The sequence below is a fragment of the Nematolebias whitei genome, chromosome 14 (assembly GCF_014905685.2).
Source record: "Nematolebias whitei isolate Nwh7 chromosome 14, NemWhi1, whole genome shotgun sequence".
Classification (NCBI taxonomy): domain Eukaryota; kingdom Metazoa; phylum Chordata; class Actinopteri; order Cyprinodontiformes; family Rivulidae; genus Nematolebias; species Nematolebias whitei.
This window is the reverse complement of record NC_056511.1, coordinates 41008751-41024804: the sequence shown is the minus strand read 5'-3', so window position 1 is coordinate 41024804 and position 16054 is coordinate 41008751. Positions and strand designations below refer to the sequence as shown.

The following is a 16054-nucleotide window of genomic DNA, read 5'->3' as shown; positions in this document are numbered from 1 at the left end:
AACCCTGCAGCCGAGGTAAAGCAGGGCCAGTAAATGTTTTTGTTGTAAAACTTGGACTGCGCTTTATGAGAACAAAGACCACGTCCTGCTTAAAAATAGTACTTTTACAGATAATTAGGAATTTTTGAACAAAGTAATTTAAAAAGCATTTCAGGGACATGGACCATTCGTACGTAAAATCAGTCAATCGTCTTGTTGGGACTCATTTCTTCTTGCAGCTGATCCGTGTCTGCAGATGTCCTGAGATGTTAAAGCTGATTCCTCCAGTTGAAGTGCAACTCTGATTGACTGGAAGTCCCTTTGTAATCAGATTCTTCTTCATACAAGAGTGATTTACCAACGATACTCGATGCAAGACCAAAGTTTCATTAAAGCAAATTAACATAAAGGATGCCACAGCAGCTAAATCTCACCATACATAACCACTCTGCAGAAACTTGGAAATATTGCACTTTAGTAATAATCTTAGCTGAGCTAAGTGCAAAAAGCAAAAAAAAAAAAAACTTTAATGCCACACGGGTACATTTCCATGTGAGTGTAGAAAAAGGAGGAGCTTTTGAAAAGTTTAGAAAGTTTATCTCAGAAGTTAAATATTCTGTGATGCACAGCAATAACACAATTTAAAACGTGTTGCGTGGAAAGCATACTACATCTGAAAATGCCAGATTACACATGTAAAGTCCAACTTTCTGCAACTTGCTTAAACTTTCTGCTGAGAAATGTGTCTGAAGTGTGGTGAAGGGGTTTCTCAGCCGTTGTGTTTACATCATGCAGTGTGCAGCTACCAGAGGTTACAGCGCCGTATTCTCAGTCAAACCACATCATTTGCTGTTTTCTTCATGAGTTTTTCCTCAAAGCGACGGAAACAGAAGAACGTCGGCCACAAAGTATGAAGGATGCTTCAATGCTTCTGCACTGACACCCCCCCCACCCCCAAATCCTAAAAGTATCACATATTTTTACCCTGGTAGCACTAATTAAATCTCAAATAACATTAGATGATCTGCATAAAAGAGCGTGACCTCAGCGAGAGGAATTTTTGAGGTTAAAAAAAAGATGCTAGATTTAGCTCTGCACGTCGGCCATAGTCACTGTTGACACACAACAGAGCCCGCTGTATATAAGGCCTGGCACTCCGGTCGGGCTCTGCTGGCTCCGACACAATGGAATCTTTTAAGCAAGCTTTCCTGGCCCTCCTGTTATCTGGGCTATCAAGTGTAGTTGCATTCCTACCTCCATCTCAACAGCCCTGAAACTGCTGAGAGGTGTGCTCACTGTGAGGTCAGTTTTATACCAGGAGGTTCGAACTCAGAGGAGACATGCATTTTTTCAAAAGTCTTATTTACTTTTTTAAATTAAAATACGTGAATATGTTCAAAGTGTGGCTTAACACATGGGATCTGTGCGAATGAAATGAGAAGAGTTAATAAATAACTGAGTTGAGATGAATTGGCAGGAGACTGACTGAATTCAGCAAAATGAGACCAAAAGTGGTTCCTTTGGTAAAAATACTTCAGTCAAATATATGAAATGGCTCAATTCCTCTGTGAGATCTTTGAATTGTTCGTACTGTGATTTGAGTGGATGTCTCTGCATGCTAACAGGAAATAAAGGCTTTTCCAGGTAGCACACTTGACTGAAGCACGTGACACACCCATGATTGCATCACTCTGCTGCTTCTCACTTGAGTAAATTTAACATATTCTTTCTTCTTTTCGGTGTTATCAGTTTATAAAACAAATTTAACAAATACAGTTAATCAGGAAATCTAATTTTAGGCTCTGATTGCCCCCATTCTTTATAAATGCATCAAATTCTAGACCGAGATTTTTCCTCAGATGTTCAATAGCTAAAAAAGGAGATGGCTTTTTTTTTTTTTTTTTTTTTTTGCTTGCCATCACTCAACAACAAGATTGTAGCTTAAGATCACACATTTCATTCATTCCCCTCGCACTCTGTAACAGTTGGACATATTCAGTGTGTCCCTTTCTTACCCCGCCCTTGTTTTACTGGTTTCGGCTCAACCAGTTTGGCCTACCTCTGTTTACTCTATAAAACTTGCGCCCGTACTACCTGTAAGATCACTTTGCCACTGCGCTGACTCAAGTCGGTGTCTGCCGCCTTCTCCTCTACACCAGAAGGAACACCACCAAAGATTTGTCCATGTCTTCAGATCAGGACAGCTGCTACCTGTGTAAGGAATACCTCAGGGACCCGGTGTCCATCCCATGTGGTCACGTCTTCTGCTCCATCTGCCTGAAGACATACTGGGACCATGCTGACCACACCGGCTCCTACCAGTGCCCTGAGTGCAGGGTGACCTACAACAAGAGGCCCACTCCGAGGCGCATGGGAGGCTCCCGCTATGTAACCACGCAACGCAGCTCAGAGATCTTTCCACCGCCACCTCCATCCCCTGACTACAACTATGCAGGACCGCAGGATGTGGGTTGTGACATATGCGTCGGCAAGAAGCACAAAGCCATCAAGACCTGCCTGATGTGCCTGGCCTCCTACTGCGAGAAGCACCTCAAGCCCCACTACGAGTCGGCCACGTTTAAAAGACACAAGCTGGTGGACGAAATCGGCCACCTGGACAGGCAGATCTGCCCGCAGCATCAGAAAGGTCTGGAGCTGTTCTGCCGCACTGACGAGATGTGCATCTGTGTGCTGTGCACGGTGAAGGAGCACAAGGGTCATGACATGGTGACGGCAGAGCAGGAGAGAGCCGACGAACAGGTAGGTGCAAACTGACACGTTTATGAGGCTGATGCAGATTTGGACAGCAGCACAGGGATCGAACGCTACAATACCCTGTGCACACATACGAGAACATCGTCGTCATGTTTCACTGCAGCAGCAGGCAGTGTCGAGTACAGAATGAAAAATGCAACTACAGTTAGATCAAACAAAGACTTAAACTGTTTGCAGGGTTCCTAAATACTTCCACTGTCAAAACTTCAGACATTTCCAGACTCAGAAGTCATAATTCTTTGATTTTAGGCCATTCTAGGAGCCTAAGAACAATTATCTACAGTACAGACTGTGTACAAAAGATAAATAAGGGGAACAGCGTAACAAAGGTATGGTTAAAACCTTTGCTTTAGTGCTGGATTAACAATATATGGCAAACAATCTGCATTTATATAATACAATTTTAAATGTTTGAAGGTTCATAAATCATTTTATAACAAGAACTTACATGTGTTTTTCTTGTACGTATAAATAAAGCCTTATTCGAGCAACTCATTTAAAAAATGTAATTTGTACCTTTTTTAATCAAATAGAACAAAGAATAAAGTCTGAAAACACAAATATGTTCCACATTCTGTTATAGTTTCCATACTTATCCATGTCTGGACAATACTGAACATATTCCACACCAAAGCTGTAGGAACCCTTGTGAAACCCTGGTGGAAATGTTAGCAGCTCGTCTGTGGGTGCTCCTTCTTGATTAATATCCTTTTCTGTTGTTTATTTCTCAGCAACGACTGGGCGCCACACAGGCTGAGATCCAGGAGAGGATTCATGACCGCCTGAAGCAGATGGAGGAACTAAAGCATGCAGTGGACGCACTCAAGGTTCGTGACCCCACCATTCATCAGACCATTAAGGCCAGAACAACCACTAAACTTTACATTACATCAGCCGGCGCTGACAACGTTCTCTAAAAGTGTGCTTGTTTAACCCGCGTCGCCCACTTGATGTATGACAAACACCCCTTCTCTTCCCATGCAGAACTCGGCACAGAGAGCGCTGCAGGATTGCGAGAAGATGTTCGGTGACATGATGCGCTCCATTGAGAGGATGCAGCAGGAGATGACCAAGCTGATATCGTCCAACAAGAGAGCAGCACTCAACAACGCAGAGGGCCACATGGAGCGTCTGACCCATGAGATCGCTGACCTGAAGAGGAGAGACAATGAGATCACCCAGCTGTCCCGCACCGAGGACCACATCCACTTCATCCAGGTAGTAGATGGAACAGAAACACCAAGACATCTTCTGTAATGTGGTGAAACGTGCAGATGTGAGAGTGATGCTGTGTTTCATCGTCAGAGCTACCACATGCTGATAGCCCAGACAGAAGCTGAGGAGCTGCCGTCAGTTTCCGTCAATCCCTACTTCAGCTTCGGCCCCGTGACTAAGTCTGTGTCCGAGATGAAGCAGCACATGAACGAATTCAGCAATGATGAGCTGGTGAAGGTCGCCAAGACCGGTGAGTGTGGCGCGAGACCAGCTCGTCTTAGCTGTGGACAAATAGTGAACATATAAACACCGCAACCGCTCTCACTCTGTTTCTACTTATTTATTCACAGTGAACAAGATGAGCTTCTGTCAGCTGAATGACCCTAAAAGGAAGAAGTCCATCAAAAGTGAGTCTGCATCGTTCTGTCACGTACAGCTCAAATGTGGAGCAGTAAAAATCGTTGAGCGTGTCATAAATTAACTCAATTTGAGAGTTACGAAGAGTTTACTGCAGGGGTCAAGGACAACATTTGCTCAGATTCAAACAGATTTTCAGCAGGAAACAGTCTTAGAGGTAGACTGATTACATTTTTTAAATCACCAGCTATGAGCTCAAATTGGCTTTTCAGTTTTGCATTTACCGTTCTTTCCACCATACACGTCACACCGCCCTATAAGTTGCATGAGTCCAAATATGTTTAATAACGTGAGAAAAGAAAATGTCGCTGCGCCGTATAAGTTGCATGTATTATGCGTCACCGCAGACAACCCAGAAATGTGGGCCGGCGTTGTGCCAAAAATCGATTGGCTGCCAAATGGCAGCCGAGGAAGCGTGCACAAGAGAACTTTAACAAGAATTTAACAAGATTAATACTTAAAAAAAAAAAAAAAAACACTTAAAAACAATTATTTGTTTGCTCAAAATTATATCAAAGGTGTGTCTCAGTTGAACTTTTTTTTATTAAATGCACTTTGACGGTCAAATCAGCTGCATTTCAAATGCTGATACGCTGAAGTAGGAGCATGCACGAGACGACTCGCTGTGCATTTCTTTGAAATTTAACAAGTTAACCACCTAAAACAATTATTTGCAGTGGTGGAGAAAGTATTCAAACACTGTACTTAAGTAAAAGTACAAATGAACAGACAAAAATGTACTCTAGTAAAAGAAGAAGTACCACATTAACATTTTTACTTACGTAAAAATAAACAAGTACATGCTTTTAAAATATTTAAAGTATTAAAAGTAAAAGGACTTGCTGAATGTATTACATAATGTAATGGTCTACGTATCTTTAAGTGTGCCTACCATATGTATATTTTCTGTAATACATTAATAGTGTTGAGTCATTTTAATGAACGATGCTGCAGATAATACACGTTTTTATTGTGTTTACTCTGTGACACAGTTCACACTTGGACTTGTGATTCTGTGCGTCAGAATTTCAGGGATGACATGAGTTAAATGTCATTAATTGAAATAAGAAAGAGGAATCGTTATACCTTTGAAAGTTTTTATTTAACACAAATCAAAACCAATGTGTCATTTTAACTGCAGTAAACACATTTAAGTAAAAGTTGTCTGCCTGAACAAAAGGAGCATTAGACACAACTAACAAAGGAACAGGCTCTGATCATTTCCACTGATATTTCAACTCCAGTTTGTCATCAACTCTAGTTAAAATACTGTCTATTCAACCTTGTGGATCAATATTGAACAATATTTTAACTTCCTGACACCATTTTTAAAACTTGGACCTGAGTGTCGAGCCATTTGGAGACATCTCTTGTCTCCTAACATCATGAACTGACACATTTTAATGTTGCAGCAAGAATTTCTTGTTCAAGTTCAGAAGAAGTTGGTTTTCAAACATTTTTGAGTCCAGTCTGGCTCTTTTGGGAGAGAGCAGCTGTCCTGTTGTACTGAGCAGTCTTTCAATAAGGCCATGGATGGAGCATATCTTCTGGCTGACTCTCTTGTGGTGGAATTCATTTTGGGTGTGTTAGTGGTGCTGCGGGTGCAGCAGCTCAGTGACATATATACTAGAATATATGTCATTGGCCCAGCTCTGCTTGAAGATGGCCTAACGTTACCTGCCCACTTTGCAGTGATTCACTGGACCAACTCCCCTCTCACCATTGGTTACTTTCAAACAAACAAACAAATCAAAAAGCCGCAACATGAATGTAACTTGTAATGCAACGCATTATAGAAATGTAGTGTAGTAGAAAGTACAGATACTTGATGTAAAATATAGTGGAGTAAAAGTATAAAGTACCCACATTTAACTCTACTTAAGTAAATTACAGATACATGAAAAATGTACTTAAGTACAGTAATGAAGTATTTGTACTTAGTTCCATCCCACCACTGATTATTTGTTTGCTTGACATTATAATAAAGGTGTGTCTCAGTCTAACTTTTAATAATAATAATAATAATAATAATAATGTCATCACAATGTCAGCACTGTATGTTTGTTTCCATACAATGGCGAAATTAGTCTCAGCATTTAACCCATCCACCACCAGGTGGTGCAGTGGGCAGCTATTGAAAGCGCCCGGGGGGCATTTTGGGGATGAGACGTGCTGCCCAGAGACGCCACGTGATGTGCAGTGACTGGGGATCGAACCTGGGACTTTCGGGTCCCAAGCCGGCTGCCCTGCCTCTACACCATCTCGGCCCCCTTACTAAATGCACTTTAATGGTCAAATCAGCTGCATTTCATCAGGGCGTCGCAGCAAAATGAAGCTGATTTGACGGTTGCTCCAGGCGAGCTGGACGAAGGTGGCAGGCTGTGGCAAGCTGATAGTGTCATTAATAGCCACTTTTACCTATTGCATGACACAACGGCATGCCACACTACACGAGTGCCATCTAGTGGCTGAAAATGGTAGTGTTCAATATTTTCAGTCAGAATGAATGAAAACGGTCATATCTCAGATTGGTTTATAAATATGGGAAAAATCCATAAATAAGTCACTTCAGTGTATAAGTCACAGTGCATGTGAATTGTGCCAAAAAGCCGTGACATATAGGCCGAAAAATATGAGTCATATTTGTTATAATCAGGGCTTAATTTGTAAACCGATCGAACGCAAATGTTGGGGAGGAGGGGGTCTGGGGGTCCTTCCCAAGAAAATTTTGAATAAAGTAGATGCAATTTCCTACATTTTGGTGTATTGCTACATTTGTAAACACTCCGCTTCAGTCAAGCATCCTACCCCACTTTACTTGACGGTTCTGAGCCCGACCCGGTCCCTTGCTCGTTGTTGTCTGACTCCACATGTGAAGCCTCCAGGCGCCTCCTCCGTGTGTTCATGGTGGCTGCCTGGTTAGCTCGACACTCACCCCACCACTCTTTTAGGGGCTGAGGTTTTATTAAGAGTAGACACGGAAATGCTACTTGAAGGGGCAGCTCGTATGTGATATTAAGAAGTCATGTTGTGTTTAAAATGAGTGTTTATGTAATCATTTTCAGTTTACATATCCAATATAGATTTTATTCGTTCAAGCAGTCATCGTTGTTCATAACTTTATTATTAGTAAACTTTAGCGTTACTGGAACGCACCCTGTCAAAATAAGAGCGTTCCCAGATCCTGTTCTGGCAGGATCCGGCTCAAATTAAGCCCCGGTTATAATCTATTTGGAATTTTGATGTGTTAAACGTGTATTAATAAAGAAATTATAATCTTTAGTTGCTGTGCACGGTTGACCTGGAAAACTGCAGCTTTAATAAATCTGAAGGTCCCGCCAGGCTGAACGTTGATCACCACCAGCGCAGGACTCCTTCAGTCCTTCATGTTTGCTTGTGGTTGTAGAGGACATCTCGAGGCCAGTCACGCTGCAGTTTGGTTAAACTTTTACTGTTTAAGAGGCTCAACCTGTCAGTGTTGAAGTTGATACTAAGAGTGGAAATGAGCTGAAATCCTTGAGTCTGGAGGGTTCAGATCTGCTTCATGTTACTACAGGCTGCAGTGATTTTTTTTATTTGACCGTGTCTTTAAATTTGATTCGCAGCTGCAGTTATTTTCTGACCAGTTTCCCTTTTGTTCCTCCACAGGTGAAGAAGCTGTGATGTACAAGTCTGTCCCCGTCCAGGAGCCTCATTACAGAGAAGACTTCCTGAGATGTGAGTCCCTGTTTTCTGACAGCGACTTCTCTTTCGCTCAGTTTACTGACCCTGTGGCTGACCACAAAATCTGATTTTTAAAAACACCTGCATGTCCCGCAGCGGTGACACATTCTTTTCCATTTTAGCTTGCTGGCCCTCTCACAGGTTTGTGATTTTTACTCCAGTTGGAGTTTAACAGCCCCTCCTTGTTTTTATCTGTTTGATCTCATCTGAACTGCTAACACAGAATCCAGGAAATTAATTGTTTTAAGACTGCTCGGAGCAAAGGTTGTGAATCTCACGTAAGAGCTTAAGTTGGTCTGTTTGTTTCTGTGCTCGGCCAAGCTCACAAACGGTGATTATACTTCTGGCGTTCCAGATCATAGCCAGGCCAGAACTATCCGAAGCCAGCGAGTGTCCCACCTTCTATGACTTGCAGAGCTAGAGGTGCACAGCAGCAGGTGACATCTTACTGCTGGGATCATTCTGATTCTGTGTGTGTCCAGCCAGAGGGTCTCCTGCTTTTCCTGCAGAGCATGCTGCTGCAGAAACCAGTTACACATTTAACAGAGATAGAAAAGTTATTCACATTCTGCTAACCACTTGCAGCAGGTGAAGGGTTCTTTGGCCTCTTGGGTTTACTCATTAATTAGCAATTTAAGTTAAATGTTTCTCACGGTGTAGTAAATGTCCTCTTTACCTTCTGCCCCTCCCCAGATGCTTGTCAGCTCACTCTGGACCCAAACACGGCCTACAGACAGCTCTACTTGTCTCGAGGAAACAGAAAAGCCGCCTTAAAGAGGGACGCCCAGTCTTACAGTGACAACGCCGCCCGGTTTGACTCCCTGCCACAAGTCCTGTGTAAGGAGCCTCTCACTGGGGGGTGCTACTACTGGGAGGTAGAATGGAGTGGGGAGGGGGCGGCCATTGGAGTCACCTACAAAAGCATCAAGAGGACGGGCTACGGCGACAACTGCCGCATTGGCTACAACCGCAAGTCCTGGAGCCTGTTCTGCTCCGACTCCAGCTACTCCGCCCGCCACAACAAGGAGCAGATCGATGTCAAAGCGCCTTACTCCTCCCGCATCGGGGTGTTCCTGGACCACGACGGGGGCGCTCTCTCCTTCTACGCCATCGGAGAGACCATGTCTCTCATCCACCGCTTCAAGGCCTCGTTTAGTGAACCTGTGTATCCGGGCTTCTGGGTTTGGTATGAGTCAGCGGTCACCATCCTGCAGCTGTGATTCACATCTGACGATCACTGTACGAATGTTTACTGAAAACAGTGCTCTGTACGTGTACATGCACGTTTTTACAATAGATTTGTTTTTTACATACAAAAATGTGCTGGTCAGGGAAAATGTGATGAATGTGAATTTTTTTAATCAATGTGGAAAAGGTTCCTGAGGTAGAAGGGGACGGGGCATTAACAATTTATTAACAAATAATCAAAGCTGTATTGATTGATATGTTATTACCCTTTGATATAATGCCTATTTTTTTTATCAGTAGAAATTATAAAACAAACTGGTTTCATTTTGTTTCACATTTTGTATAATAAAAACACTATTAATACGTTTTTAAAGCCCAGCTTCTTATTCACACAAAAAGGCAAACTACAGATGATATTTCCCATCAGTGATTAATTATAAAAAGTTTATGTTAAAGCAGGAGTGTTGGTTTTGGAAGATTTAGCAGAATAGGCAAACAGAAAGTAAGAGGTTTGGAGTTAAAACGTGTAATGTCTAAATATATTTGTCATGTAGTCAATTCAGGTTTTATTTAATTTTATGTTGTTGTCAAAATGAAGTTATTTTGATATGTGGAAAGTCTGAGCCTGCAACCTAAATGTGAACTTTGAATCTAAATAGTTTACTTTGATATTGTCAATTTATAATACATGTTGTTCCTAAAATAAAGTTGTCTGGCAGAAATGTTGACGTTTTTGTTTTTATTTTAACAACGTAGACTCTTATTTTGTCCTGATTTAGTTTTAATTTCACATGTACACTTTGCGCCCTCTGCTGGACAAATGCGTGTAGTGCAACTTACAGGAGTTTTCATTAGATTACTGTAAATCAGGAATCATGTTATAAAAATTGTAGAAATGTTCATTAGCTTTACAGTTCAGGTCCAGTAATTGATTTAATGATTAAACCTTACTGATATATCCATATATCATTTTCACTGGCCCCAGCTCCCTCATGAGGAAGAAACCTTTATCAGAACCAGGCGCAGGACAAGTGGCCATCTGCTTCGACCGTCTGGGTTTGAGAGGAACAGATACACAATGGCAGGTGAAGAATCACATGTTACGATTGCACAAATCTTTAAAAACAAAAATACATGCATTGTTTAAATTATATTTTGACTGGATTTAACACGAGGCAACATAAACAGTTTTATAAGGTTTCCAAACGATTCAATATAAAACTGTATTTTAACATTAATCTGACAAACCTTTTGGTTAACTGAAAATGTGGGACTTTGACAAAACTGTTAGAAAAAAACTTTGATGTTAGAAAAAAAAACTTTTTTATATACACTCCAACAATTTTCAGTCAGGTCATCTGGACGGCACCAAACAAATAAACAAAACAAACAAACAAACAAACAAACAAAAAAGAAAGTGTCCAGATAACCTGACTAAAATTGTTGGATTGTATGGATTAGACTTTGTTGGGTTTTTTTTATATACAAAATACAAAAATGAAGCATCTTAAACAGCATTTTGTGAAGTTAAATATGAATGTAATTTAAAGTTTCTGTTTGTACCTACCTAGATAAGACGTTTTAATTAAAACATCGTGTTTACTTTTTAGCCAGATTTCATTATTAGAGCGCGTAAAACGTCCGTGGGGGGGAAAAAAAGAGGCCGTTGTTTCTCATCGGACACATTTACACGGTGCACTTTCAGAACGAGGCGCCTCATTTTCTCATGTTAGCCCAAGAGTGCGTGCAGGTGAGTGCATGCAGTTACAAAAAGATGTAACTTCAGACGTTAATGGTTTGCATCCGGTTGTTGTCGCTTCATTACGGTCATTAAAACACTGGTTATGTCTCATAAATAGTGGCCTTATTTGAGTTGTTGCGGCCGGTAATGTGTAAAGAAAGCTATGAATGGAGCTAGAAGCTAATGCGCTAGCACAACATTAGCCACAGGCAACACGCTACCGGGTAGTCTATTTCCATCGTGACGATAAAACAAAATAGATGTGTAGCTTTAATGTATATGCTTTTATTTTTTACATGCATTTGGTTGCACACGAGTTCTTTATTCCTCGTTTCCCTAAAATATAAAAAAAGTCGTATTAAATTATCTAGCTGTGCTCTTCTGTGTTGACATACGACGGTACATCTGTCACTGACAACCGACTGGACACGACAATTAATTTCAGTTACAGAGACTTCTGAGCTTCTTTCCAAACTAACAATGTAAATGTGATGGCATTTTAATAGAGAACGTGTTGTGATCAAGACAGTCCAACAGAGAGCTAACTTGTTAAATGCTAACCTTTCTCATTTTTTTCCTTAGAACAAATATAGGTTGGATGTACCATACACTGACTTTTGATGCCTCTTAATTGAAGACATTTCTTGTTTATGTATACAGAACAAACTGGCATTGTTTATTTAGTTATTGTTTACTTGGTGTAATTGTGATTTTAAGTTATGGCCTATTTCTCTTTACTGCTTTTCACATGATCCAGATGGCGACTACAAAAGTTCCAGAGGTTCGTGATATCACAAGGATTGAGAGAATTGGTAGGAAAACATGTTTACTTTAAGACACTTAATCATTTAAATAAAGATGATGTATTATTGGGGGTGGCAGCCATATTGTAGGTTGTATCTAAAGGCCATTTCTCACAGGACTGTGACTAGTTGGCAAACAGCGTTTGGAGGGACGTCTTCAGAAAGTCTTGCAGTTTGCAGTTGCTTTATATTATATATATATATAATAGTCCTGCCACTCAAGTTGTGAATATTTTTTTAAGTTTGTGCAGTAAATTTTCCCTCAGAATAGTCCCAGAGACCACCTGAATTGTATCGTGAGGGTCTGCAACCTGTCTCAAGAGCACTACAGCTGTTTCATTAATCCTGCACAGAAGCGCTCTCGTCTGACTGAAAACATCTGAGGTCATCATCTAGGTCTAAAAACCAGCTTGAAGATGATTAATCATTTTTCAAAAACTGGTCCAAAGTTGCTGATCTTCATTTCAACAGTGCAGATTAAATCATAAATGTGGTGGCGGCTGCCAAGATGGGTTCAAGATGGAAAACAAAAAAATGCATTTGATTTAGAATACAGCTTTGCAAGCTGTGTACATGAAATTAGTGATTTTCAAAAACTGTCTGTTTTAAAATGCGGTCATGGCTCACTTGGTCACAAACACTCCGCAATCAGTGAAACTGCACTGACACTTTTACCTAAAGTCTCACCATGTTGAGTCTCCAACGGCTGCAACCCGATGACATTTCTCCTTTAAACTACTTGGCATTTATTTATTTTTTCTTAAACGTGACTGATGTTTTTTTGTCACATTGTGTTTAGGAGCACATTCCCACATCCGTGGCCTTGGTCTGGATGATGCATTGGAGCCAAGACAGGTATCAATAAAATAAATTTGGGACTTCTCTTTACTCCTCTTTCAAGAGTAAAGCTGAGTTTAGTTGACTTTCTGAAGAAGCTAAATATTTTTTAAACTGTTATTTTGATAGAAAGTTGGTGAGTTGAGAAGATCGTAGTGAAGAAGTTAAATGTGTTTGTTTTTGAGCACTTGATGACAAATGCCATGTACGTGTTGCTTAAGATGCAAAAACTAAATCAGATCTTTTAGATAAAAAAGAGGAAAAGGTGTCTTTCCTAGACTGTTTGTGTAAATCATTTTCTTTTTTTATCTGGAACAGTTGAACAACTTTATAAACTTCATAGTTACACTAAATGCAACACTCAATATTTTTTTAAATTAAAATAAATTGCTAACTGAGGGGCATGAAACAAAATGAAGCCTTTACACCCCCCCCCCCCCCCACACACACACACAATCAGTCCTCTGATATATACCGTACCTGTAAAACATATTCACCTCCTTGAATGTTTTGTTCTTTTATTGCTAATATAAATCAGTTGTGGCAGCACGGTGGCGCAACTGGTAGAGCTGCTGCCTCTCAGCGAGCAGGTCCTTGGTTCAAACCCCGGTCCAGGGGCCTTTCTGGGTGGAGTTTGCATGTTCTCTCCGTGCATGCGTGGGTTTTCTCCGGGTACTCCGGTTTCCTCCCACAGACCAAAAACATGCATGTTAGGCTAATTGGTAACTCTAAATTGTCCCTAGGTGTGAGTGGGAGAGTGAATGGTTGTTTGTCTCGTTTGTCTCTATGTGTCCCTGTGATGGACTTGCGACCCGTCCAGGGTGTATCCCGCCTCTCGCACAGTGATTGCTGGACATGGGCACCAGCAACCCCCGTGACCCAAAATGGAATAAGCGGGTAAAGATAATGGATGGATGGATGGATGGATGGATGGATGGATGGATAAATCAGTTGTGGTCAATATAAAAAGACTTTTTGACAAAAACAAACAACAACTCTGAATGTCAAAGTGAAATCTAATTTCTACAGAAATAATGGTCAGTCAGGTCATCTGGACAGTTTTTTTGTGGAAAGTGTTTCACCCTCTATCCAGAGGGGTTCTTCAGTCTGAGGAGTCCCAAGTAAACTGTTTACCCACTAAGCAGTACACTCCTTTAGTGGACCAACCAGTTTGCCATCTGATAAGAATAACTGGTGATAAGAAACCATTTTATCACCAGCAAACTGGTTGGTCCACTAAAGGAGTGTACTGCTTAGTGGGTAAACAGTTTACTTGGGACTCCTCAGACTGAAGAAGCCCTCTGGATAGAGGGTGAAACACTTTCCACAAAAAATAAACTGTCCAGATGACCTGACTGACCATTATTGGATTTTGTACCTGGATGATTGAGCATGAGCATGAATGAATAGTTCATGAAAACATAATTTTGGTAAATAAACATGTGACATGGCATTATGCCCCTTTGCTTGTGATTTGACATGTGCAAACACAGATTTTTAAAATAAATCATGTCTAATTCACAACACAACACCAGTTGAGATTGATGTTTGTGCCTTTCCTGCTTCCATGATGTAATGAACCAGTTTATGTTACTGTGAGATCAGATTGTAATTTACATACATGGTGATTTTCTAAAGTTTTTTCCTTGAGGTAAAAGTGCTTATGAACTGATAACACATAAAACACACCAGGCTGGCCGGCTCCATGTCGCTCTGTTGTTTGCTGGTTTGTTATATTTTGCACAAACTGCGCCACCAAAACACCACAGCCACTGATCGACTTCACAAAGCTTTGAATCGGATTCCAAAGCAGTGACGTGACTTCTGCACTTTCAAAGCTTCACATGTCATTGATCACACGACTTTTTCCAAACGAATCAAGCAGAGCTTCAGAAACACAGTGTTGTTCTTTGATACATGCCCCAGAGCTTCAGCTCCAAACAAACCATCACTAGTTTTTATCATCCTTCCACTACTTTATATCATAACATTTTTTTATCATAACACTTCCTGTCAGCTGTATTTTGGAATTAATGTTCCACTGGCTGTGTTTTCCATGAAAAAGATTGAACATGTATATGTGTTTCCATTGAAGGGTTCAGTTGAGCCTCTTTAGGACATTGTGGCCACACTGTTTTTCTCAGCTGCTCTGCCTGACATGTGTATTAATATGTGTGAAGGTTGGACTGATTCTGTTCACCTGCAGGTCTCACAGGGCATGGTCGGCCAGCTGGCCTCCCGTCGAGCAGCGGGGGTTATCTTGGAGATGATCAAAGATGGCCACATTGCTGGCAGAGCAGTGTTGATCGCCGGCCAACCTGGCACGGGAAAGACCGCCATCGCAATGGGTAAGAGCCGAGCTGGAGGTTTTCCCAAACTGTCTTCATTGAGTGGAAGCTCGTAGACGTGCACCGGTGTAATTGGCTTAAGTTACATTTTCTTTAAAGCAAGAGCTCGTGCTCCCTGTCCCAGATGAGCTGAGTTTGTTTACCTGCAGGCATCGCCCAGTCTCTTGGCCCTGACACACCCTTCACAGCCCTGGCAGGGAGCGAGATCTTCTCCCTGGAAATGAGCAAGACTGAGGCACTTAGTCAAGCTTTTAGAAAAGCCATCGGAGTGAGAATCAAGTGAGTGAGCAGTCACAAGAGTCACGTTATTTATTTATTTTTGACTAAATTACATTTCTGTTGGTGGTTTTGATACTTACTGTTTTTTTATTTTTGCAGAGAGGAGACGGAGATTATTGAAGGAGAGGTGGTGGAAATCCAGATTGATAGACCGGCCACTGGGACGGTTGGTGTCATTATTGTTATCACACACTGATAGTCTTAATGGTTTTTTTTATATGCACACTTATTATTGTGATGTAAATGGACTGTACTTATACAGCACCTTTCTATCTAATCAAGATACTCAAAGCTCTTTACAACAATCTGTGCCTCATTTACACATTCATACAGCACTCTACTAGATCGCTACAAAGATAATTGAACCAATCATTCTAAAGAGACTAATCAGAGCTTTATCACATTCATACACCCATGGGACACACATCGGAGGAAACAAGGGGTTCAGTGTCTTGCCCATGGACACTTCGGCATGTGACTACTGGAGGATTTGAACCCCCAACTCTTGCATTGGAGGACGACTGCTCTAACCACTCAGCCACAGCCGCTCATGTCGGAGCACATGCTCATTACATGTTAAAGACAACATAGGACATGTAAAAACAAAATAAATACTTGTTTGAGTCTGTGCTTTGATGAAAATTAAATTACGCCCTATTCGCACGGGATTAGTTTTAACTAGGGACCACATATAATAAATAAATTACTCCCCAATGTCTGCTTTTTTATGTGGCGCATTCGCACAGGAT

The 16054-nt window shown here is 41.2% G+C and overlaps 2 protein-coding genes across 2 annotated transcripts in view; both read left to right on the top strand.

Moving 5' to 3' along the window:
* Window positions 1-2089: 2089 nt before the first annotated feature.
* On the top strand, window positions 2090-9907 carry ftr83 (finTRIM family, member 83). The gene is made up of 7 exons (XM_037687583.1): window positions 2090-2739; window positions 3486-3581; window positions 3739-3972; window positions 4060-4219; window positions 4320-4376; window positions 8035-8103; window positions 8803-9907. Exons 1-7 carry the CDS (start codon window positions 2164-2166, stop codon window positions 9327-9329), a joined length of 1719 nt encoding a protein of 572 aa, XP_037543511.1. The 5' UTR covers window positions 2090-2163; the 3' UTR covers window positions 9330-9907.
* A 1084-nt stretch (window positions 9908-10991) lies between these two features.
* Window positions 10992-16054, top strand: part of ruvbl2 (RuvB-like AAA ATPase 2) — an 11142-nt gene continuing 6079 nt past the window's right edge. The window contains exons 1-6 of the mRNA XM_037687582.1: window positions 10992-11047; window positions 11796-11850; window positions 12641-12696; window positions 14885-15026; window positions 15176-15305; window positions 15405-15471. Coding sequence (XP_037543510.1) covers window positions 11024-11047; window positions 11796-11850; window positions 12641-12696; window positions 14885-15026; window positions 15176-15305; window positions 15405-15471 — 474 coding nt within the window. The 5' untranslated portion in view covers window positions 10992-11023. The remainder of the gene's footprint in view (window positions 11048-11795; window positions 11851-12640; window positions 12697-14884; window positions 15027-15175; window positions 15306-15404; window positions 15472-16054) is intronic.

Coding starts and splice junctions, on each gene's coding strand:
- ftr83 (XM_037687583.1), top strand. CDS start 2,164: ATGTCTTCAGATCAGGACAGCTGCTACCTGTGTAAGGAATACCTCAGG. Junction 3,973..4,059: donor ACCACATCCACTTCATCCAG/GTAGTAGATGGA, acceptor TTTCATCGTCAG/AGCTACCACATGCTGATAGC. Junction 4,377..8,034: donor AAGGAAGAAGTCCATCAAAA/GTGAGTCTGCAT, acceptor GTTCCTCCACAG/GTGAAGAAGCTGTGATGTAC.